General features: G+C 37.8%; 2 protein-coding genes across 2 annotated transcripts; one reads left to right on the forward strand and one right to left on the reverse strand.

Moving 5' to 3' along the window:
- Positions 1–511: 511 nt before the first annotated feature.
- LOC114462002 (inactive tyrosine-protein kinase PEAK1) lies at positions 512–8,826 on the forward strand. Its single transcript, XM_028444545.1, has 4 exons — positions 512–770; positions 939–1,072; positions 3,433–3,911; positions 5,289–8,826. Exons 1-4 carry the CDS (start codon positions 727–729, stop codon positions 6,270–6,272), a joined length of 1,641 nt encoding a protein of 546 aa, XP_028300346.1. The 5' UTR covers positions 512–726; the 3' UTR covers positions 6,273–8,826.
- Positions 8,827–9,266: 440 nt separating this feature from the next.
- oaz1a (ornithine decarboxylase antizyme 1a) lies at positions 9,267–23,861 on the reverse strand. The gene is given in 6 exon segments (XM_028445270.1): positions 9,267–9,886; positions 16,416–16,501; positions 16,925–17,100; positions 17,197–17,283; positions 17,285–17,351; positions 23,649–23,861. Coding segments are annotated over 6 exon segments (666 nt in total). The 5' UTR covers positions 23,768–23,861; the 3' UTR covers positions 9,267–9,755.
- Positions 23,862–26,592: the final 2,731 nt, after the last annotated feature.

Consider the following 26,592-nt stretch of genomic DNA (forward strand, 5'->3'; position numbering starts at 1 on the left):
GTAACATGCACCCAGCGTTTAAGTGTGGAGAGAAATGCTTGTTTTTTCATGATTTTGAGACCTAATTTTATATACTTTGCAATTTTTTTCATCTTTCAAATTTGGCTCAGTGGTCAATGACACGTCACTGTGGTGTGACAAACTCATGAAACGCATTTATTTCTGCTTCACACAGACTTTAACCTGAAATTAGATTTTCCGATTTGAACAAAATCTCCCTCAATAAATAATCCGATTTCAATTTTATATTGATTAATTGTGCAGCCTTAGGTCAAACAAAGTATTTGCTTCAACAACAAGAAGCCCCAATCAAACAACCTGGCATTGCACGTGTAAAAAAAAACTCAAACTACATCATCCGTCACCTCATGTTGAGGTCACACATTTACTGTAGATCACCTGCTGCTCAGAGATGGAAAGGGAAGAGTGAATTGAAGGGGTTGAGCTCTAACGGTTCCTGCACACTCAGAGAGGATGAGGTTAGCTCACAGAGCTCTTCTGACCTCAGAAACAGAACAAGGGTTTCCGGCACCAGAGAAAAGAGTTCAGCAAAAGACCAGCAGAGCAACCTCCAGAGAGAAAAGACGTCGGGGTGAATTGCACAGCTGAGAGAAGAAGTTACAGAGAAAAGGAGGCACAGAACAGATTTCAGACGTACTGTAGTCACATTTAGGGACAGAACGGAGTGTGAAAGGTGCAGGAATTGTTTTTCGTTGAACCTAACCGATGGCGTCAAACAAACCACCAGCACTTCCTGTCAAACAACACAGGTAGGACCAACTCAAAAAACCCTTGGATTGCTTTAAATTCAATGGAGGCAGAATGTTAAGTTTAGTTCGGTTTTTGTGAAACACTTTAAATATCACTGTAGTAATGATTACAGCATTGTGTTAATATGTTACTGTTGAAGTCGTTTCTACTTGTCTTTGTTCTTGCAGACATTCCAGTGTAGATTCTGATGACCGTGTATTCAGCCCAGTTGCAGTCCAGCATCAAAACTATTCATATGTTGATGTCTTCTCTGAGCCTGTTGACTGCCATGCAGCCCAGTGTCCCTTACACCAGCCCTGTGGTAGGTTAGCAAACCCCTTATGTTGTAATGAACTGCACAATGTGCTAACAACTTTGGCTGCAGCCTGTATGACATACTCCTCTCAGTTAACCTTTCAGTTCTTAAAAAAGTAAAGGAAGTCACTCATGACAGTTTTTGTTTTTCTAACTTTTTAACTTAATTTAATCAAGTGACAGTCACCCAAAAAAAGTCAAGCATTAGTCCAAACAATGACTAAATTAAAATATGAGCAGATATGAAATAATGTGATATTAAAAACAAGTCAATTAGAAATACAAGAGAAAAACAAGAGAAGACATCCTGCCTGTGCCAGGTGACCTCCACTCAGCAAGGATGGATCCCTATGCAAGACGCCTATTGCTAATCACCTATAACAATCATAATAATAATAATATTTTGGATTCATATAGCGCTTTTTTCAAGGAGACTTAAAGGGCATTACAGAAGTTACAGATACCAATATTCATTCACACGCGTCAGTCATACCGTGGTGCAAAAGCATGGCTGCCATTTCACGCCTATGGCCCCTCCGACCACCACCACCAACATTAATGCACAATTCATACCCATTCATACGAGGCAATGTGGGTAAATCGCCTTGCCCAAGGACACAACGACAATGACTTGGATAGAGCAGGATTCAAACCCCAAACACTTTGGTTGTTGGAAGACCCACTCTAGCACTGACCCACGGTCACCCCACCACCTACCTCAGAAATGAGCGATAACAATAATGATAGAGTCACACCAGCTCAGAGGTCGCCCGGGTTAACAAGGTACATGTAAGGTGTTGGGAAACCAGGACAATCTGTGAAGGGGAAAACGGGGAACCGATGGAATGCTACTATACCAGCAATCCCAGAGAGAGTCTGAGTAGCCGATTGATGTCATCATCTCCACCAAGATGGGAGACTAGGTAGGTATCAAGCCCCAGATACAAACAGCCTTAATGAAAGCTGCTGACCTAAGGAAGGAAATCATGAGAACAAAGGGATCCTGGTACTTCTGTAAACTACTGAAGCTGAGTTGTTAAGTACCATCAAAAAATCTTCTAGAAAATGTGAATGCTTCCCACAGTATCATACTGACAGTCACCGTCATTAAGACCAACAAGCTGATCCACAGCAACAGTAATTCTACAAATGCTGGAATATAAAATGGCAACAGTACATGAGAAACAGTACTCTCAATGAAAGAGATGGTTAGAGGCCATGATAAAGGTGACATGGAGAGAAGTCAGCAAGTTATTAGAGCTGCACAGGGGCATGGTGAATATAGGTTTACCAAAGAAATACAACAAGCTCTCCATTCCTGAGGCACTCGAAACAGTCAAACAAAGATTTATGGCTCTGTCCGTGGGACTGGAGCGGTACATCAAAGAAGTGGATCCCAGAAGAATAAACAGTATGTAGAATAGTAAGACTTGTATGGAATCAAACACGCTCCCCCCTCCAGTCTCTGTTTTGAATTCACCGGTATCCTCATGGACGAGCACAACTGTGGAGCTCTTAGTGACTTTTTTCTCAATAGAGCCTACTGACAAATGTAGAGATTTTATCTTGTGTTATAGGAGGGTTTTGTGATGTTTTAAAGACTCTGACAGGAATGCACGTATTACTCTCTAGTTACTGTCCTTTGCAATGCAATGTTGTGCCAAACAGCTTAAAATAACATCACGCGTTCCCCTGCTGGTCCATCACAGCAGCGCTCCTGTGATCCGGTGCAAGTTGCGCACTGCTGAACCTCTGTGTTCCTATCCGGTAGCAGGGTTTGTCAGTGGATTTATTAAGTATTCAGTTGAAGGAAAGCCAATTAAATTAAATATGTTTTACTTTGTTTTAATAATCTGCTTTGATCTGTTCTGAAAGCGTGTCTGCTTATGCTTAAATGACAGCTGAGGCTGGGTTAATACTTTATTTTCAGACTCAGTCAAATTTGGCTGTGCTTCAGCACAAATCCACTCACTCAGGTTTGCGTACACAAGGTCAGACTAGACGGGAGATCCAATTGTAACGTACGCTCACGTCAGAATTGATAAATACCCAAGCTTGTGTGAGTTTGGTCAAACGCACGTTGTATGCTCAGATCAGAACGTATGAACGGTTGATAAATGAGGGCCAAAGAGACTAAAATCATTTTAGGTTGGCAATAAATGAAGTTAATCTTTCAGAAAATTGTTGAATTGTAACATGTTGCAGATTCCATTGCATGTGTAGTACTATCCAATAGAAAATGACCTGTTGGTGATAGCTGAATTAGTTAGCAAGAAAATTGTCAGGAATATTCAACTACACAAAGATGGCAGATTGTGTTACTATTTGACGGTCCATCTCCTGAATCCTTCATGCTGTGTTTCTCAGATCCTTCCCCTCACCACTCAAGGTTTTTCTCTGATGGCGCCCCTCCACCTGTTCCAAAGAAGAGGTTGGCTCGCACCCTGTCCCGCCCTGCCACAGATGTGTCTATGCTCTCCTCTGTGTCCCCCCCACAACAAACACAACTTCATCACTTTGAAGACACACACGATGATGGGAGTCCTTTTCCTTCCCCGTCCATCTCCCAGCTGACGTTTGACTCGACAGATGAACATCTGTCCTCCATCCTCAATAGCTTTGTGGACCAGGAGGTTGTTTCTAATGCTCTCCAGCATAGTCAGCTCCTCTTTATTAGAAGAATGACAGAAAAAGTGCATGCTGGGATCCTGCTGCAGAGTGATACCAGTCTGTGTCAGCCTGAGGATTTCCTGTTGTGCGAAGACAGCAGAGCAAAAACCATCGGAAACCAGATTTACTACACTGTGCTCAACCCCAAGTTCCCAGGAAGGGAGTTTGGTTTAAAGGTGAGTTGGGATTGATTTCATTTGCTATTTTAAAATATTGTCTCTTTGCTGTTTCAGATCTAGATGTCTTATATAACAACACTGATCAGTGGTGAAACATGTTGGTTTATTTGTAGCACAGAGAGAACTCAGAGCTTTTTATCAACATAACACGTGTTACACTTACTGCTGTCACCTCAACCACTTCCTTCTCAGAGTGTCAAATACAGCAAGATTAATAAGCACACGACATCCTGTCACCTTTGGATGACTCCATCCTGTTTGTGGGTGCAACTTCCTTGTGTGGCAGAGCTTATTATCAGTATATTCAACTGGTAACTGTTGCAACATTTATAAACTGCTTAAGCTGTTTTCATTTTTAAACTAAATAATAACTGAAATATTTTAGAAAGAATCACAATTGTCGTCTTTCTCTACATCTGTGGTTTCAAACTGAACTGCTGTAAAAGGTCTGTCTGTGTTTACAACACAACTGAAATTATCTAAATGTTAAACTTGTCTTAATATACCTGGAGGGAATCATCACAAACATTTGGAATTTATTTTTAATCTGCAGTTTGCATGTCTTTTTGTCACAGCATAAAAAAAACAAACATATATATATATATATATATGGATTCAACAGGAAAATCTTTTTTCTAATTTTGACTTTATTTAAAAAAACCCTCAATGAATTATTTGATTTTATATTGATTAATCGTGCAGCCTTAGGTCAAACCTTGCCTTACCCCCAGGAAAAACCAATATAATCCAGCCAGCAGCAAAAAGGGACGTTTTAGTTTGTAACCGGGTACACCCCATTCAAAAACAGAAACACCCCATTCTTGTTTTTTACTTCTGAATTGTAACTTAACGTCTAGTCTTGATCGGTATTTCATCTGACCAGCAGCATAAAGAGTTAGGATTAGGGTTAGGGTTAGCGTTAAGGTTACTTCTACTTGACTTGGACAGAAGTCAAGGAGCGGAAAAGAGGTTTTTTCAAACCCTTTCTGATTGGTTGGTGAAAAGCTACCCGAACCCCCACTAAGGCAGTTTTGTAGCCCATCCAAAACGCACCACAGCTGGCCTGACCCTGCTCGGAAAAACACCAGTTCTGTCAATGAGACGTACCGTAAATGTTAAAGTTTTGTTTACTCAGAGAACTTTTTTTCAGGAAATTTGATTTCCTCACATGTTTCGACTGTAAACTGTCAGTCTTCCTCAGAGGATGGAACCTTACCAGTTTGTGCCAGCTTCACGCTGCCCTTTCTCCCACACAGTCCACACAATCAATCCCCAGTAGAATGTCAAAGAATAACAGATTGCAATTTCATTGAAGATTAAACTTCTGTTGCCTCCAAACTGAAATGACACTCATGTTTTCTTACTTCTGTGCAGGTACACAAACACACTGATGACTCTTTCTCAGCCCACCCAAAACTCCAACCATCACATGTCAATGTTCAAGATGTTATCGCCTACTTTACTCCCAGTTGCTTGTTAAAGTATGACACCAACACAAACAGAAGTCCAGCATGTTCGCCTTCAATGTCAACCTGCAGTACTACCCAACCATCAGACGGAGGCAGTCCCCTCACAGTCCAACACCTTCTGCAGAAAGGTCACAGTGTCAGCATTGAACGTGACCTTGCTCATGCCACTCTGCGGGACTTTGTTGAGGAAAGGCATTCACTGCATGGCGCTGACCGTTTGCGTTATGAGAGGCAGGTGTGTGTTGTGCTGCTGCAGGTGTTGATGGGTGCTCAGCGTCTGTACAGCAGTGGGAGTGCAGCTCAGCTCAGACCACAGGAGGTCCTCCTGCTGTGGACCTATAGGGGGAGAGAGGCTGAGGAAGCTTTCAACAGAATCCATCTGCACAAGTCATGGGGGTTGCAAGGTTGTCCTCGTGTGGTGTTAGTGCTGCAGTCTGCTCTTGTTTCAGGACAAAAAGCACTGGCCACCATTAAATGTGAGATCGAAGCATTGATTCAGTTCTGCCTGCAGCCACAGGAGAACTCTGAGGTTGTGGATTCACCTTTTCAATTCTACAAAAAAGGACTTCTCCACCTGTCCTCTCTGCTTCTGAATGAGAGTGGACCAAAGATGGCCGACATGGTAACAATGGTTCAGGTGCTTCTCTGGGGCCCACACACACCTGCATTCAGCCAGACACACTCGACCTGTGCTGCGGCTCATCACTGGCTGACTGAGAAGCGAGCGCTGCTGGTTATGATGCTGGCAGAGAGGGGACTGCTCCAGGACCAGGGAGGGTCCCCTCTGGATTGGGAGGATTGCTTGTATCTGCAGTATCTGTCCAGCGCAGACTCAGAAACAGTTGTGAATGTGAGCAGTCAGCTTCAGCATGTGCTGAACACTGAATAAAGTTTACAGTGGAAATGTGAGCATGGATCATCTAGAGCCTGTACTATGAAGCTGGATAAGTATACTGGCATATCTCTCTGTTAGCGGGCTTCACCTAACCAAGCATTCTCCATCAGAGAGCAGCTGTACTACGAAGCAGGATTTGAATATGCTCACTTAAAGCTAGGGTTTGTAGAATGGTGAGGCACTCCATGCTCCCCCCTCCCCTCCTGAATGAAACTGTGTGCACGTGCACACTGTGGATCTCTTTAGGACTGCTTTCTTCACAAAGACTTGTAGCAAATGTAGGAACTTTATCTTGTGCAATTGGAGAGTTTTCTGATGTTTTAGAGTTATGAAAGCACTTATCACTCGCTGCTGTGAGAACAGTAAGAGGATTAGAGTCACAGCTGCTGCTCAAACACAAGCAGCTGATCCCAGCTAATCAGAGCAGACACACAGTTGCTTCTCCACCTTGGCCTTCCTTTTTCCTCTTGATTTCCCGTGTAACCGCTGTAGCAAAAGCCACGTTAGAGACTTCTACTTGAATATAATGCCATATTATATTCAAGTTGATGTAAGTAATGTGCGTTCCCTGCTCTCAGCTCGGGAACGCACATTGAGTTTTGACGAGCAGCCAATAGTCATGCTTAAAACAGCTCATGGGATCGCCTTGTTATTAGAAAGACCTCTGATTGGCTGAAGTCCAGCGTCAAGCTCCTGTAATTCTAAAACTCATTTACAGAAATTCACTGTCCACTCAGAACACTTTGGACTTTGGATATGAATATTTGACCAAATAAACCCTAAAAAAAATTTACAAACTGCAGCTTTAAAAGAGTCGATTTCAGACAGAATACGTCTGCGCTCATGTGATCCCAAACAAAGAAACTACGTAGAGCAATTGAGGAACAATTCTTTAAAAACATGATGAATTAAAATCCATAATTCAGACCAAAAACAAGTGGGACGTCTACAGGTACGGCTAGAGCTTCTAAGTGTGCACCCTTGGTTGCACTATCACTCGGGAAGGAAGGAGAGGTTATATTATTTTAAGTATGCACTTAATACCATTGTCAGAAGGGAAAAGTTTGGTGAATGATGTGTCTACTTCAGTTTGGTTAGGTGTTCAGCTTTTTATTTTATTCCCCATGTAAAGCATCTTTGAGTGTTCAAAAAAACACTATATAAGTTTGATGTATTATTGTTATTTATTATTATTACCATGGTGATTTAGCCACCAAATAAATCTTCGAAATCGCTTACTTCCAAATAAATCCCAGAAGTAAGCGTGAGGGGGGAAATCCAGCTTTGTAGTACAGGGCCCTGATGATAACTTTGAATGAAGCCTGAGGTCCTATTTCTTGTCCCATTCACTCTCATTCACTCCTATGGGCCATTTAGAGACTCCAATCAACCTTACAGTCATGTTTTTGGATGGTGGGAGGAAGCCGGAGTACCCTGAGGAAACCCACGCAGCACGGGGAGAACATGCAAACTCCACACAGGGCTTGAACCCAGGACCTTCTTGCTGTGAGGCGAACGTGCTAACCACTAATCCACCGTGCGCCCTGCAGTAGACGATTTTGATTTCATTTTTCAATTTGTATTTGAATACCAAGCTATTTTTGCTATTTTCTTTATAATGGTTTGCAGCAGCAATGACCTGAAGTGGAGGTGCAGATCGTTATTACTGTATGAGAGCAGTCAAACACAGATTTGCTGATAAAAGTTCAACTTTGTACAGAAACTACAAGACATTTTGGAGTATTGACTAATGTGATCATCACCGGAGGATACTACATACTGTTTCCATTCCTCTACCAAGAACATTACTACATTACTTTTAATCCATGAAATGCACCATTTAGGCTTTGTCATTTGATGGATTTTTTATCTACATTACAGTTTTTCTCCAATGGTTTGGCTCATTTCTTGAAACTGAAATTACATTCTCAAAAGAACATGGACAAACCTCCAAACCTCTTGGCAATTTGTTCACAACAGAATTGAAATTCTCCTTCATTTCATTAAATAGTAAATGTCTGAATGCATCTTTGTAAACGACTAAGCCTTCATTTAGCACAGTTTCTTTTTCAGTCTAATGATTGTTCTCTACAAAACATGTCGACATTATTTCATTGTATAAGTCATCACATACATAATAGTTTGTTCAAGTGTCAAAATTAGTCAAGAAAATGACTGTAAAACCATGAATACCATACATAGATCTTCTGGAATAAATACATTGACAGTCAGGTGAAACTAGAACTCGACTAACAAAGGAGAAGTTTCACATATTTCAGATAACCAATCAAAATGTGTTTAGTTACCTGACAGATGCACAGTATATGATTGTGGAAGCTGCCAACAAGGAAAATGGCCAGGAGAGGCAGGGTGAGGACATGGTGTTAGTTGTAATACTCCAGCTTTATTTACAGCACTGTAGGCTATACTTATCATTTTCCTTTTCTTTTTTTTGTTCATGTTTTTATTACAGGTCACGCTGTACATTTCCCTTTCAATCTGATGTATGAAAGTTACTGTAATGTGTGTGAATAAAAGGTACCATTTCCTTGGCAGCGTGAGTGCAATGTGTGATGTCAAACCTTGGAAGGTTACTCTTACCAAGAAATCCTATTTTGTTTTATTTTGTCAATTTTATTCACAATTGTATTGTATTCTGTTAGTAAGACACAAAAAAAAAACAAGCACAGTAAGGGGGTGTTGAAAAATATTGATTCGGCGATTCTCGGATCGATTCAAATGCATCCATATCGATTTTTTTTTTTCAATTTATTTATCCAGGAAAGTCTTTTCCACTGCAGGAGACATTGTAACTGCACATAGAAATGCACTGAAACCTGTCTATGTTGACCAGCTTGTGTTTTTTCACTAAATCTAAAAAGAAAGTGCTAACTTTCTGCATTTATTTGTTGTTCTAAGCATATACCTCAGTTATGTTTCACTAAAGTCATGTTGCACTGAAGTCAAAGTTGGTTTAAAAGCCACAGGCAGATTGTATGTTATTTTTTTATTTTAAGTTGTTGGCACATGGCATGTTATAGCCAATGTTTTGAGCACCAAGTCAACTGGAGCAAATCAGAATCATGCACACACAAAAAAAGTCATCATCAATAGGAGAATCAACTGATAATTACAAAGACATCTACTAACGTGTGTGAGATTTTAATCCATCATAAATATACTGAGGTGATGAGTCGGGTTTGAAGGAGGGGTCAGCACTACATAGTGAGAGAGTGGTGAGGGTTCACTACCCAGATATTAGGAGGGCGCTTGCTTTACATTCCTAATATATTAATAACATCATACCCGAGGGGAAATACCATAGAAACACAGCACATGGTAGGTAAAACAGCAAAAGCCTCTGACAGGAAACCTTGACCATAACGACCTTGGATATCATATTCAATTACTCAAATTAAAAACTGTCTGTGTGGAAAGAAACAGGAAGGACAAACATTTGCAACTGTTCAGCATCATTTAGTCATCGTCGGAGGAGTCTCGCTCGATGCTGTAAGCCATGAAGAATGCGTCAGGGCGGGCGGGGACGAGGGGATGACCCGGTCTCACAATCTCAAAGCCCAGGAAACTGAAAGTACGCAGCAGGGATGCTGAGCAGAGAGAACAGACGAGGTCAGCGTATACGTTTAAAGACACTTAACAGGATTATAATTGTAATCACATAGTTGGTTATTAATCACAAGTATAACATAAATATATGTTGCTGTAGTAATCATAATTGAGTTGTAATTAAGTTCAGATAACTTCATAACTGTAATTGACATGAACATTCTATAAAAACTGTCAACTACAATTTAATGAAACATAAAACTGCAGAACCTTGTTATAGTTCTAAGGCTTACACATACGTAGTTTATTAACATTTATTAAAAAATGTTTCATTTTAAGTGTACCTGTCAGTTCTCTTCAGGATCATTTTACCATTAAAAAAAAAAATAAATAAATAAATAAATCGATATCAAGGAGTACACTGACAGAAAAAAGGCTCAGACGCCCCCACACCAAAAATATGAATACCAATGTTTTCATGGATAAGGAAACCTAACAAGGTAAACAAGAGATGAAAAATAAATTGGATGATAGATAATATTTTGACCCATGAAAAAAAACACTTAACGTTTAACAACACAGAGCAAAATGTAATTCTAAAAGTCTTTTATTCATACATTTGTAAGGATTTATGTAATATATTACATAATGTGAAAAATACATTATATAACACAAAACAATATTTAACAGAATCAATTGTATTTATGGTAATGTTTTGTTTTATATTCAAGACACTTTGATAAGAATGACTGCATATCATTAATTACACTTATTAGAAAAAATAAATACATTAATCCATCTATTCATATTCTGCCAGCCAAATAAATATTAAAGAAATCATCTTTTTTTTGCTGTTTTTCATTTGATTCCCATTAAAACACTGTGCACATTGTAAATTGCACTTTTCATTAGAAAATAGAAATTTGAAACATAATAAAACCTTTTTTTTTTTTCTTTGTGAATATTAGATTACAGGTATTTTCAAAACACTTTTAATTTTAATTATAATTGTATATTTATAAGGTTCATTTTTTCACATTTTTGGTTGGTGATGTGCCTTGGGATTTTTTTTTCAATGAAAAGATGTATTGTGGCTCAAAAAAGGTTGAAAAACACTGATCTAGAGTGCAGACATCATCAACACAAGGATCGTTATGTTTTCCCCTCATATAAACCAAGAACAGAGTTTTAAAGGAGACATATCATGCATTTAAATCCTTCCTTTTTAGATATAAATCATACAGTTGTGGTCTATATAAAGCAAACTGCAATGCTTGGGTCTGAATTCCTCATTATTATAGCTCCACAGGCCCCTTTTCTACCCTTTTCTGATGTGCTTCTGAGAGCAACTCGTTTTGGTGCGGTCTCTTTAAATGCAAATGAGACACTTCATACCCCGCCCCCTCTCCAGGTTGCAGAGGTGACATTCGGTTCAACTGCAGAACCCTAACAAGTGAGCTAACACAAGCACCGAGCTAACGCTAGCGCCAAGCTAACGTCACGAAATGCATTTTAATACAGTCTTTTCAAAGACAAAAACGGCAAAATGAAATGACTAATGAAAACTTTAGACTTAAATTAAATCACGTAGGCCATATCATCAAGGATCTAAAACGAGCACACAGCGTTAACATATGAAGACGGTGCAACTGCTAATGCTAACAAAACAATGACAGTGACGTCTTATCATCACACTTTTTAGCGTTATTTACAGTTTACCAAAGTGCTCTGTTCATCGTCTCCAAAGATAGAAGGAATTGAACCCTCAATCAGACAAAGTCTTTTGGCAAATCCTTCTTTATACTGGCGGAGGTTGCTGAAGCAGTCATCCATTAAGTGGTTCACGCACACAAAAATGACCTTACCCACAGATGTGGGTACATTTCTGTGAAAAATAAAACTCAACCAGGCACTTCGAAAAGGTTCTGATGCTGGGAGACGGTGTAATGAAGCGTGTGGGTTACTACATCCAACAACCCAACATTTTGACTTATCCTCTCGTAACTTCAGCATCCTTGAGCTTGGACTACAAAATAAAAGCGAGAAATAAAAATGGCGGATTGCTCGAAGTGTTGGACCTGGAGTTGATGTACTAATTTGGCAGTTCCGCTGCAAATACTGAGACGTTATTGTTCAAAAAACATAATAGAGAATCTAAAAATCGAAACAGATTGAAAAATATGACCAAAACAGAATATAAAGATATCAACGGAGCACCTGAAGAGACTAATTTAAACTTTTCTGTACTTCTAAACACTCTAAATATACAACAAAATGCAATTGAGGGCTAAAAAAAGTGGATTTAGCATGATATGTCACCTTTAAGTCACTTCATAAACGTCTGGTCTGGTTACAGTACAGTTAGGATGGGGCGGGGCTTAATGCAACTAATTACATCCATGGCTAGTCTTGTCTTTATATGTGAATGTATTACCAATGGTGGTCATTTGCATTGTTTTCTTCTATATCTTAAGTTACTGATTATTAGTTTTTTTCCTATTCTGTTTAGCACTTATTGTGCATTTCTAAAAGTCCAAAACAGACAAAAGCAAAATGGTGAAAATGATATACTGTAATTAAGAAATGAGGGTGGGATTCAATAAGTCTTTCTTCTTCCCATTCCTTTTTGAGCAAACATATTATTGCAATTATAAGTCTACATGATTCGTATATATTATTTTGAACATCTCTGTTTTCTCTTTTGAAGTTTCCTTGTAAACGGCAACCTTTTTTGTTCCTTTTTGTTTTTCTTTGTTGTTCCTGCTCAAAATGAAATGACATGAACTCACTAACTGTGGCTGTTGTTTGACCAAGGATACATTAATCATCCTAATGTTAATATGCAACATCTTGTCATTTGTTAACCTGGCCTACGTTTGAACTGCTTTGTTAAGAAAGTCACTGTGGTAGATTTTCAGACACAAGAACAGGGAAAAAAACAATTCCAGGTCAGAATGAAGCACGTATTAATAGCCTTTGTTTAATGCTAGCTGAGTGCCTGTACAAAGTAACATAAACATATGATTTATTTACAGAGCTTAATCCATCATTAGAGAGTCCTAGATGGTTTCAAACTATAACAAGAAAACATAGTCATCAACATCTTCCGCCAGATTGGTTGTCATTGTAAATCACAACCTTGTTCTAAATGTCCTAAATCTAAGAACTTAGATGTAAACATAAAAAAATATCACATTAGAATATAAAATTACTAACTATCTTAAACGGTTTCTGAGAAAAGCTGTCCCCTTTGAAGATACCTCAAACAGAGTAAAAAAAAGGCACAAGGGCAATAACTCCGGAAAAAATATTTGCGCACTTCTCATTTTCGAACTCCATCAAGGTATTGATACTCTGAAACCACACACCGAATTTGGTTATCCTATCTTAAACGGTTTCTAAGAAAAGCTGTCCCTGTTGAAGATACCTCGAACAGAGTCCAAATAATGGAACAAGGGCAATAACTTGGGAAAAAATAATTGCGCGCTTCTCATTTTTGAACTCTTGGTTATTTGGTTATCCTATCTTAAACGATTTCTGAGAAAAGCTGTCCCCTTTAACTCGGACGGACGGACGCACTGAGCTATGTCCCCTTCACACTTTGTGGCAGGAGAAAATAAACTATACAGCACTCAATGATTGTTTCTCAGGTCAAGTTAAAAATCTCAAGAACAGTTAAATATTAGCTGCATTTGGTTTAGATATATCCCATCATACCCTGTTTGTGAGCCTCTCTGTAACAGTCACACATCCTAGCTTTATTCCCACTAGCCAGCTTAACAGATCCTAGGAAAAATCCAGAGTTCCAGCTTGATCGAGCCCGTGGTGGATAAATCTGCACTTACTGTTGCAACAGTTTGTAATGTTTCGATCAATCGCTAATAACTTGAGCCTGAGTGAAGCGTGTGCAGGATTACTATTGCAACAACACATCATCAGTAAGTTTAAACTAACCCGTCTCACAAAGGTCTAAACCCAGCTCAAGTTTTAAAGCCAGCATCAGTAACAGACGATGTGATTTTACAATGACAGAAAGCAGAGGAAAACGTAGGGCTGGGCGGTATGACCAAAAATGTATATCACGCTATGTTTCTAAATTCTAACGGTTTCACGGTATTTTTTTTTCATGCAAAATCAGGTGTTCACAGCATTTTCCACAGGTTGAGAATCAGAATGGTTTATTTTGCCGAGTACAGTCAAAAAAAAAAACAGCGCATGGAATTTGACTTGGTAGTTGGTGCGCAGAACAAAAACACAAAAACACAAGCCAGCAGCAAAAATAATAATAGTGATAAAAATAAGATCAAGGGATAAATAAAGGATAGAAAATAAAGGTAAGAGAGATAAATTACTTACTGTAGGATGGTCGATTTTACTGTCATGATGAGTGAATATTGTAGAATAATTCTACACTAGTAGTAAATAATACAAGTTTGCAACAGCAGCCCAGTGGCTCTTTGTCACGCTAGCTTAGCTTTAGCATTAGTTTGATTTCTAGCTTTAAATGCTGCATACTCAGTGGTGTGGTGGTTTCTTATGGTGAATAAGGTTTGTTTGCAGTTCCACCAGGACTTATTTCCGCATTATAGGAATCACAAATTGCGATCCTTTGCTCTCTTTTTTTGTGCATTACTGCCCAACTGCCGGCATGCTAAGCTAACCGTGCCTCCGTGTCTCTGAGTGTTGTTCTCCTGTAGCAGAGGCATGCGTATGCAGGCACATGCTCACATGCAGCTTCAGAGCTTTCAATTGTGTCTTTTTTTTATCAATTTACACGTATGATTTACACCACAACTAACACCAGAGCGCTACTTCCTATTTAGAAGTGTAACGTTGAAAAGGGTCCGGTCTGAAACGCGTCGCGGCGCAGAGTTCCGAAAGTTGTGTAATCACATACACCGGTACGGCAGGATATAAAAAAATTACTATCATAACGAAAATATATACCGGTATTCGGTATGAACCGGTATACCGCCTAGCCCTAAGAAAATGCATTAATCAATGTCAAAATTTTAGGTTTTTTTTTTTAACTTTATATATAAATCTTTCCCGTCTCCTGAGTTTTCTAAAGCAATTCACTTGAAGATGTACCAATGTATGTTGTATATAAGAGTATTTTAATGCTGTCATAAATTAAAAATAAAAAATGTTAAAAAATAAAAATAAAAAAAATCAGTTGCTTTTCTGAATCAATTCTTTGATTTGAGCACATTTAAGTCTCCACTGCTGTAAACAGGTGATATGATAGAGGAGAATATATGATAAGAATGTGAAACTCTTAAACATAGGATTTGTGTTGAATTTAGTGTCTGAGGATCATTCAGCAGGATAATAACTGACTAATCTGTAGTTAGAGTTGTTTTCTTTCATTTCAATCAATGTTTTTATTTTTAAAAAGTACCTTTTCTTATTCCTATCATCAGACTATAATCAAGGGGGCCAATGGGCTTTTTGTAGACCCCAGTGAGGGTGACGTTGCTTCAATATATCGAGATTCAAGATATATCAAGTTTTATTTTGGCGATATGGAAAATTACAATATCACCTATATATATATATATATATATATATATATATATATATTCATAGCTTTTTTGCATCAAAACACTTGTTTCAGGATTGGTTTCTTTCACTTCTTCTCAGAAAAGCACAGTTAGATGGATTGCTGAGTGCTTCTTAACCCAGACTGCGTTAACGGAATCGCGTAATCGACCAATGAAAACAGTAATACGCGGAAATGGACAAAATTGGCGTTAAACGCCGTCACTGTGGTGCAAGGAAGGTTTTTTTTAATGGGGAAATGTTTCCATGGACCACTCTTTAGGTGCACCGCCCTCCACCCTGAAAGCTCCATCTGTTTTTTGTGAGACGCAGCAGCGCTCCGTGAGAATGTGATCATCTTTAATCATCTTCCCCTGCTCAGTGTTCAAACTGTTGTGTCAGGCTAACTAAGAATAACTCAGTTCCTGTTGTCCTTTAGTTCTTTTTATTCCAGCCCTTTTTCCGTGTTTCGTAGGTCAGCAAGCTACCTCAAGTACAACTGTTTCAGTGGGAACTTACGTTTTACAAATAAAAGTCCGTTGGAGCAACGTTATTAGAATGTTACATTCTAAAAACATCTAATCAGCGCTACAGAAGATAGTTTAAATTAACCTAATTTAAATTATCCTAAGCTGATCAAAACTTCATCAATAAACCTGATCAGATTCAGTAAATCACTGAATCCCTGAGAGAAAATTGTGTGACATTAATGCTATTCTCATACATCTTTATATGACATATAAATAATTAAAACGGAGCAGTCAGAATAATCTAATAATATTTCTAAAAAAAAATTAATTTAAAAAATTAAAGTGGAAACACGGAATTAAGGAAAAAATAAAACGGAATTTGGAAAATAAAATGAATTTTATAGGGCCCTACCAGACCTTCCCCTAAAAGAAGCCACACTACAGAACTCACTCTCATATGCTGTCCCTTACAGCAGAAAAAAACAAAAGTGGTACATTTTGTGCAGCTGTTTGTTAAAAAAAAAAAAAAAAACCCCCCGAGGTGAAAAGTCCGTCTCACCTCTGTCATCACGGCTCTTATGGAAACAGATGAACACGTGGTCAACGTGCAGCTGCTCTTCTGCAAATTCCAGCAGGAGGGCAAAGCTGCAAAAGCACAGAAATCAGAGCATTAATAATTCATAACATGATTAGAGAGCACAGGTTCATCTCTGATGAGTAGTTAAATGAAACTTTCTCACATCTCCATCATTATGGCAGCACGATTTTAGCTCAAACAAAATCCAGATATTTTTATTTTGAAAACTCGATTTTCAATTTAGATTTTAATTTCACCCCATTTAAGAAAAACACACTGGGTTTCATTATTTCAAGTATTTTAAAATTTGTAATCACGGCACGGGGAGAGAGACTTGTGCCGTGATTATTCTCCTGAACGGGAAAACCTATTTCCCTATTAGGACTTTTTTCCAAAATCGCCCTCAATAAATAATCCAATCTCGATTTTATATCAATTAATCGCACAGCCTTACCTGATCAATCAATAACTGGACGTTTAAAAGCACTGACCTGTCTTTGCTGCCCTCGGGCAAAGCTCCAGGAGGGATTTCAACGTATAGGTTCCCCCCTTTCAACGCAGCCCTCCACACACAGACCTTTCCCTCAGAGCGACGCGGCTCAAAGAGCAGGAAGCGCACTCTGCTGTTGACGGGTGGAGGCTCCTCAAGAACCAGTAACTGAGCATCCTGGGACCACGGGAAGAGAAGAAAAACCATCAGCAACTGGTTAAACTGGGAGAAATATTTGGAATGATGTAAGGATAAAGAAGTGTTTGGACTCACAGAATAGAATAGCTTAGCTGAAAGATTGCGATCCCGCTGATCATTCCCTCGCCCACCTGGGATCTTCAGGGGTGGGAGAGGGGCATCAGGAGCACCACAGAGGCCCCGGACACTGGTTACTGCTGCAGCAGGAGCACCTCCTGGGACTGCACACACTGCTGGACAAAACAAACGCGCCCACAGATGGAACCATTATACAAGCAGCTTTCCTCTTGATCACGCTCCCAGTATAAGCACACAGGCTAGTACTGCTGAGTCACTTATCAACAACACAGTCACACATTTATCACAGCTCAGCATAAATGGCAAACTGGGCGTTCAATCAGTAACTGTGCTGCTCACCCACATATGGATCAGGCAGGGTTGAGGTCAATTACAATTACATCTTCAATTGCAATCAATCGCAATTACTGAGACTTTTTGTTAGCATTCCCCTTGATAACGGGGTCAGTTTTGACCCCATGGCTTAAATCAGCTGTAAAATACACTAGAAAATATTACCTATCATCTAATTTGTGTTTCATCCCTTGGTTACCTTGTTAGCATTCCTAATCAATGAAAATATATACTTAAATATTTTTGGTGTAGATGTCTGAGCCTCTTTTCTTGTCAGGACACCCTTAGATTTATATTTTTAATGGTGAAATGATCCTAAACATTCACCGACAGGTAAACTTGATATGAAACATATTTTATTGATTAATAACTACCTATGTGTAAGACATCGAACTGTAACATGGTTCCCCAGGGTTGCGTATGTGATATTTCCCAGCTATAAGATTAATAATTTGATAACACCATGACCGAACAAGTACAAAACAAAATTAATTTCATTTTGAAATATATATTTTTTTTTTATATAAATAATTAGAAAGAAATTATGAATAAATGTATTGTTGCATTGAAATACTAAATGCGAAACATTACTTTTTTTTTTTTTTTTTAAATCAATCATTTAAAAAAATGAAGTAATACACCACATAATTCAATTGTAGCACATGTGGCCCTTGATTTATTTTTGTGCGGCCCCCAAAGTAAATGAACAAAATGGCTCTGAAAACACACAAAACCATAGAAATTGTGCAGACAACAAAAATACACAAATTTTCTTCAAAAACACACAAGATCACTACAATTATACACAAAGCCAAAAGAAAAAACACACCAAATAATATTCGAAATAACAAAAAACACACAAAAACTACAAACATACACAAAATGACTGCCTAAACACACAAGAAAAACACAAAAATGACTTTAAAAACACAATAAAAATTAATTATACAATCAAACTTGACGTTCAGAGCATTAAGTTTAATCTGAATTTGATTCTAAAATTATTTTCAACTTCATAACACCAACAAATTGTTTTAAGTAAGTAAATAAATAAGTAATCTTTATTTATAAAGCGCTTTTTACAGGTAGAAACCACAAAGTGCTGAACAAACATTTCAGAATCATCCCGTCTAAAGAGAACATGGAAGAACAGTCACAAATAACACGGGAGACAAGAACGGGAGAAACTGTGGGTCGCCAAGGGCATTGGAGGCGCCAAGTATTTAGATGAAAAATGGGAAAACAACAAAAGGAAAAGTGAGAGGAAAAAGCCGATTTTGAAATGAGTTCCCTAAAGGCGAACAGACTACAAGACCAGGAAAAAAAAACCTCTCAGCAGAAACAGTTTCTAAAGCTTCCTTTTTTTTGTAAAACCACCTTCAGGCTACCTTAGCTTATGCTAGTCAAAGCCTGTTTGACTGGACGTGTACGTATGTGCACACATTTAGATTCCTGTTGAGAACAAAACCAGTTTGTGGCACCACAGCAATAAAAACACCCTCTCGCTCACACGCACATGTCTGCGTAAATGCCATCACGGTGCTACATGTGGAACAGATGTGTGAAACGAATGAAACTCAATGTGCACGTCTGTGCAAGTCCTTCTATAAAGTGATTAACACATTAAAAGTAAAACTGGATTTATTTATAAAAAACATCAGAGCAGCAAGAACTATGGTAAATAAATAAATAAAGGGGAAAAAGTCTTTAATACAACAACACTTGAACCTTATAAAGGCACTGAAAGGAGAACTGAATAACATCTAACTGGATGGCTCATCCAAAAGTATAGTTTAACTACGCTTTTATTCTCATCATACATTAAACAAATAATGGTTGAATACATAGGCGGAGTTTGAGGTTCTTGCCAGGGGGGAGGAATAAAAAAATTCAATTTGGACCAACCATAATGTGTGTAACGTATACAATCATGCAAAAATGATTAGTAACATAAGTAATAATGTTGAAAAAAATCGATTCCGCGATGTATCGCGATATTACGTCACGCGACACTCGGATCAATTCAAAATGTATCTATATCAATTTTTACTTTTACTTTATTTAACTTTCTGCATGTATTTATTGTTCTAGGCATATACCTCAGTTAAGTTGAACTAAAGTCAAAGTTGGTTTATTTCTTTATTTTAAGTTGCTGGCACATGGCATGTTAAAGCCAATGTTTTGAGGATAAAATATGCCAATAAAATATACTTCATACATAATGTTCTCATGAAGGTGTACACATTTACAGATTAGTTGTTTCTTAAGTCACATATTTAAAAAAAAAAAAAAAAAAAAAAAAATCGCCTTATATTTTATTATAGGGATATATTGTATCAGGATACAAATTGTATCACCAGAAGCCAGGCATTACACACCCCTACTGCTGACTAGGGTTGGGTGCTGAAACGTGGTTACTCAAACAGAGAACAATAGTCAGCAACAGTAGGTATGAGAAAAACTGACCCATTTATTATTAACCAATTGGTTACATACATTTTAACCTTCAACATAATATTGAATAAAATAAATTAAAAAATGAATTATAAGACCCTGAAAAATAACCTAAATAAATCCAATAAAAGCAAATTATACTTTTAAAGTGCAAACAATTCAAGTTCACTTCAGTTATTTTTTTACTGTCAGTATATGGTGGGAACAACGGAGGGCGGGGACAAAAACTACAAAAACTTATCGGAGATTTTAGATGCAATCCGATAAAATCTGATATTCGTTTTCTGGATGACATCAGACCAATATTCAATATCAATATCGGATCAGCACACCCCTAATCTCAAACTCCACTTATGTTTTCTACTAGGGATGTAACGAATAATCGTAAGGCAGTTAAAAATAGATTCATAAGTATCACGATTCACATCAATAGTTTGAAAATTGAATCGCAGTACTTTTTTTAACCCGCAGAGGGCGCTATCCAGAAGTGTTGACGGCAGGCAGAATTTGCTAATACTTTCTTTCTGGCCACCTTCTACTTTTAAACATGTTCATAAATGATTCCTTACCCCTTTGGCGCCGGGAAAAAAAATCTGTTATATTACGTGAATATCTGTAAAAGTCACGCTTTCTATTAGCTCTGTCTGCTAGCATAGCATCTCTTCTTTACTGCAAGATATCTGCATGCCAACCGACCACTGGGTTACCAGTGCTGGTCCAAACAAATATCTGACCTAAATTCAGTGAAATTACTGTTTTTTAAGTGCAATTCTTAAGGCACAAAATACATTTTCACTTGCACTTTTAAAAAGAACTATTATGCAGTTTTGCATTGTTTACTATAGAACCAGAATTTAAATTAATAATCCTCTTCTTCATTTGTGTTATTCCTTTCTTTATTTCATTCAAGATTTATTTTTAGTTAAATTGCATTGTTTTGAATAGTTTATCAAGGGATTCTTTTGACAATGAAAAATAAAAGGAAAACAGTCTAGTTTTTTTTCCCCCCAAAAAAAAGGAATATTTTTCAGTAATCATTTTTCTACAGTCCTATTTTGTAAAACAAATCATGAGAGAATCGTATCGTGAACCCAGTATTGTGAATCGAATCGTATCGGGAGTTGAGTGAATCGTTACATCCCTATTTTCTACCGTCCCTTAAACCAGTGGTTCCCAACCAGGGGTACGTGTACCCCTAGGGGTACTTAAACACATTGCAGCAGGGGGTATATGGAAACATTGATTAATCTATTTCCAACATGCTGAGTCATTTTTAAACCTATTTCAGACACTGTACATGCTCACCCAACAGCTTTTCCACCAGAGCATTATTGAAATAAACAATATTGTGGCCTAAATATCCTACTAAATTGTTACTAACATGTTATGCACATTGCTAAAAGTTGAGGTAAATATATTCTCTGATATACAATAATTGTAATGCACAAAATTGATAATTAGCGTAAATGTACAAGTTGACATTTTCAAGCTGTAGGAGATTTCAGAGGCCAACATGTTAACAACATGTAAATAATACGGATTATGAGCATGTGCCCAGCGGAAACTAAAAACTAAACAATATTTACACAAAATGACTCCAAAATAACAAATTACAGACAAATACACCAAACAACAACAAAAATATGAAAATGACTCAAAATACACAAAACTAAATATTTATACACAAAAGGACTCCAGAATCACACTATAATGGCAAAAAAAACAAAACAATAACTATACAAAAAAAAAGCACAAAAACACAACAGAAAGACACAAAAATACACATAATGACTTAAAACGTACATTACAGAAAAATACACCAAACAAAAAAATATATCTAAAGATGAATTTAAAAAAACAACATATTTATCATGTGCATGTCCCATATAATTAAACCAGGGAAATCACACACGCTGTTTTACTTTGCACCTGCAAATATACCCCTTTATAACAGTACAGAGTATGTACACCTCTTTGTACATCCAACCTTCAAACACATACTCATTTGGCCATAATTGACAACCCTACTTAAGCTCCTCCCACTACATTAAGACATGCTTCCAACGGGCACTGTACTAGTGTAAATAAAACAAGAAATGTCACTAAATTTGAGTGACGAAGGGGTTCTCCTAATCTGAAGAGAGGGATCGGGGGTACATGAGACAGAAAAGGTTGGGAAACACTGCCTTAGACCACCAGTGAACCAATCTGGAGAACACAAACGAACTGTAAATGGGTCAGTACACTGTGTGTGTGTAACTAACGTGCAGTAATATTGAGCAACAAGGTGCACACAGTGTATTTGTTGGACACACACAGAGTAGCTTGTGTGTACAATATGTCATCATCACTGGACTCCTCCACACCTCCCCCTCCCCACAGTGCAGTGGAAATTTCCTACGAGTCCATAACAGAGTGTGGAGCAGAGCTTCAATCCTGCTGAGACATGGCAACAACAAGCTGGGACAAAAGACCCATGAAATATAATAAAAAACCAACGATAGGAAACAACCTACAGATCAATCAGAACACAATAATGTACAAAAACATAAATCCTTACTAATAAGTAAACAAAGAGTAAATATTAACCTTTTAATAGGAGCAGAGTTAAGTGGAGAGAAAACTAAATACCATACTGTTAATCTACATTCAGAAAGGAGGGTTAAAGATGGAAAAAAAATAGTTAATTCTTCATTTCTGAAGACAATCTTCTTATTTATTAAACATGATTGTATATTTAGATTAACCTGCGGCACAAGTTAAATGTGCACAGTGTAGAGTGTTTTGCAAAAAGGTTATCATGACGTAATCCATGTCACACATTTGTTATAAAGGGATGAAGATTAGCTAAAGATTAACGCTGAGCTTCTAATTAAACAACGTCAACAGCATAGAGATTAAAAATAAATAAATAAATAAAACAAGTCATTTCTGCTTGTGATCGAACAACGTGCACGATTTTAAAAGCTTTTTCCTGTGATTGAAGATGTCAATAACTAAACAGATGTTAACCATGAGCACAGTATTTAGGATTTAAAGGTAAAGCTTAAAAGGCGCTTTGTCAGCTGGTGCTCTGCGGATGTGCGCAGGTTAGCTTAGCATTTAGCATTAATCTAGCTATCGAAGCTGTGAGTAAACAAGTACGTCAAGCTGACTGATAGAAACAAACTGCGTTAGTTAGAAGCTTTTATTTGGTTTAATGACAGGATTAAAGCACTAGGAAAAGGTTTGGCTTTTTCTGACGACTCTTTATTTATTTTTTCCTATTTTTTTTTTTTTTTTTATCTCTAGCGTTGAAATAAACTCAACACACATTCATATATGGGCCAAGTTCAAATGTATTATTCTGTCAATAAAAATAAATAAATAAATAAAATATGAAAAAGCGTTTCCACCGCGAAAACAATATAGATTGTTAAAATAAAGGGATTTTCGGGAAGCTGCGAATTTCTTTCTTTTTTTTTTTTTTTTCGTTATTTAACCCTTTCAGTCATCGAATGCTAATAAAAGTGTGTGTTCACCTGTTAGTAAGTTATATGTGCATGTATATGTGAGGATGAACAGGTTAATAATAGTAAAATTAGCTGCTGTTATGTAAACACGCAGAGCTAAGCCACAGGGCCTCACTTTGTAAAGCCCACCAATGACAGCTGCTCACGTACCTTTCACTTTCGGGTTTATGACTGGGTGGCTCAATAACAGGCATCTCGGCTAAGTTTCTCTCTTTTTCTCTAACAAAACAATGACTATTCAAAATCGTCTGTAGGTTGGATTTAACCATCCGGCCTGCGTCCACACAGCTGCTCGCTCCGTCCTTTGCGCTCCTCTGCGGCAGGGGCGTGTCCGTGCGTCGTGACGTCACATCACATTCGGTGGCTGTGACGCACTTTTCAGCTCTGCGGCGGAAACGCTTATTTGTTTTTTTGTTTTTTGGGGGGGGTTTCGGTTTCTTTTCTTCATTTTTTTTTTTTTTTTTTTTTTTTGACAGAATAACAAAATTATCTTGCCTCAATACATTATTTAAGGAGGTAAATTTGTGTTTTTATTATTCATTCAAAAAAAACTTTCAATCAAAATAAAAATCACTTCGATTAAAAAACAATAATTATAATAAATTAAATTAAAAAAAGTTTACTTCAATCAAAAAACAAAAAAATGTTTTTGATTCAAAGTAAAAAAAAAAGTGCTCGAATGCAAAAAAACATATTTGAGACCCAAACAATTGCATTTGAACACTTTTATTTTATGACAAAACATCCATTGCACTTCTTGTAGTGTTGATCTTCAAAAGCATGTGCAGACAAAGTTAAATAAAAAAATAAAAAAATAAATAAATAAATAAAGAACAACAATATGGCATTTTTGCAAAAAAGGGGAAAAAAGGAAGAAAAAAAAAGACACATTACATAGAAACCGTAAAATTGTAATTTAAGTTGAGAGTTATTGCAATGAAATAAACATTTATTTTATTGCATAGATGTGACCATCACCAGGAAGGGTAAGAACAACTTTATTAAAGGGAGGATATAAAAAGAGAGGGTGGTGTTACACCTAGGTGAGGAGGAAGGGAACAGGAAAGAGGAAGTTAGGGTAAGAAAATGGGCGGCGTTACATCCCGTGAACAAAGGGAAGGAGTGAGTGGTTATATCTAAAACTCGTATTTAGGATCAACGTGTCTAAAGTTAAGCCCAGTACGAGTCATAGCGGTTAGAATAAGACATTAGTTGGGTCTTTCTAACTTTACTGAAGTCCTGATGTGGTGATCTATATGCTCCTGCTCCTCTGACATTGTTACACTGAATGATGTTTCCTGCAATAATTTCTCATACTACACTATTGTTTTGTTTATTATCCCGTTATCTCAGGAAAGCAAATTAAATGAACTCGTTATCGCGGGAAAACTAAGTCTCGTAATCTCGAGAAAATGAAGTTGTTATCAGAAAACGCAGGAAATAAAATGTATGAAAGCATGGCCCTAATGTAATAATCTTGGTTTTTTTGTTCCTATAGTAGTTAGGTTAACGCTATTATACGGTATACGCTTTAACAAACAAGTAGGTTTTGAGTTTAGCCTTAAAGGTGGAGAGAGTAGCAGCCTCCCGTACTAAGACTGGGAGCTGGTTCCATAGGCGAGGAGCCTGGTAGCTGAACGCTTTGCCTCCTGTTAGGAACGTCCTGTAGACCAGGAAACTGAGAGCGGAGCGTTTTGCCTCGACGATAGGGCACTAACAGGTCTCTAAGATACACAGGAGCTTGATCATGTAGAGCTTCGTATGCTAACAGGAGGATTTTAAACTCCATTCAAGATTTTACAGGAAGACAATGAAGAGAAGCCAATACTGGAGAAATATGCTCTCTCCTGTTAGTACCTGTTAGTATTCTAGCAGCAGCATTCTGAATTAACTGGATAATTTTTAGTGAGTTACTAGGGACATCCTGACAGTAAAGAGTTACAATAATCTAGTCTAGATGTAACAAATGCATGGATTAGTTTTTCAGCATCATCCTGGGCCAAAATGTTCCTGATTTTAGAGATATTACGGAGGTGGAAGAAAGCTGTCCTTGTGATTTGTTTAATATGAGAGTTAAAGGATAATCAGTGTCAAAGAAAACACCTAAGTTTTTTACTGTGGTTCTGGGTGACAGAGTAATGCCATCCAGAGACAATATTTGCTCTGATAATTTATCTCTGAGGTGTTTGGGACCAAATAGAATGACTTCAGTTTTATCCTGGTTAAGAAGGAGAAAGTTACGGCTCATCCAGGATGTGATGTCTTTAAGACAAGCCTGGAGTTTTAATAACTGATGAGTTTCATCTGATTCCATTGACAAATAGAGGTGTGTGTCATCCGCATAGCAATGGAAATTTATATTATGTTCTCTGATAATATCTGGCCCCACCCTACCTCAGAGCTCCTGCAACAACACCAACCCACCCGCCACCTCCGCTCAGCCGACACCAACTGCCTCACTCCCATCAATTGCACTAACTGCCGGACCTTGGGGGGCCGAGCCTTCGCTGCCCCCACCCTTTGGAACTCACTCCCACCACTCATTAGAAACTCTGATTCACGACCAAACTTCAAATCATTACTCAAAACCCACCTGCTCAAACTGGCTTTTCCATAAACCCCTTTTTGTTTTGTTTTGTTTTGTCTTATTCCCCATGTAAAGCGTCACTGAGTGTCCAAAAAAGCGCTATACAAATTCAATGTATTATTATTATTATTATTATTATTATTATTATTATTGATAATGTTACCTAGTGGAAGCATATATAATGCAAAGAGTATTGGTCCCAGAACTGAACCTTGTGGAACTCCATGATTAACTATGGCGTGCACTGAGGAGAGATTATTAACATGAACAAAGTGGGTTCTGTCTGATAAGTAGGATTTAAACCAACCCAGCGCTGTTTCTTTAATCCCAAAAACACTTTTCAGTCTCTGCAGCAGTAGATGATGATCCACTGTATCAAAGGCTGCACTGAGATCTAAGAGCACCAGAACTGAGACCAACCCTCTGTCTGAGGCTAAGAGGAGATCATTGGTTACTTTTACTAAGGCAGTCTATGTGCTGTGATGGGCTCTAAAGCCAGACTGAAAG

Source organism: Gouania willdenowi, chromosome 4 (genome assembly GCF_900634775.1).
Source record: "Gouania willdenowi chromosome 4, fGouWil2.1, whole genome shotgun sequence".
Classification (NCBI taxonomy): domain Eukaryota; kingdom Metazoa; phylum Chordata; class Actinopteri; order Blenniiformes; family Gobiesocidae; genus Gouania; species Gouania willdenowi.

What these genes read in the sequence shown, in the direction of transcription:
- LOC114462002 (XM_028444545.1), top strand. Translation starts at nt 727, where the DNA reads ATGGCGTCAAACAAACCACCAGCACTTCCTGTCAAACAACACAG. An exon ending in TCCCTTACACCAGCCCTGTG is followed by an intron (nt 1,073 to 3,432) that starts GTAGGTTAGCAA and finishes TGTGTTTCTCAG; the next exon opens with ATCCTTCCCCTCACCACTCA. An exon ending in GAAGGGAGTTTGGTTTAAAG is followed by an intron (nt 3,912 to 5,288) that starts GTGAGTTGGGAT and finishes ACTTCTGTGCAG; the next exon opens with GTACACAAACACACTGATGA.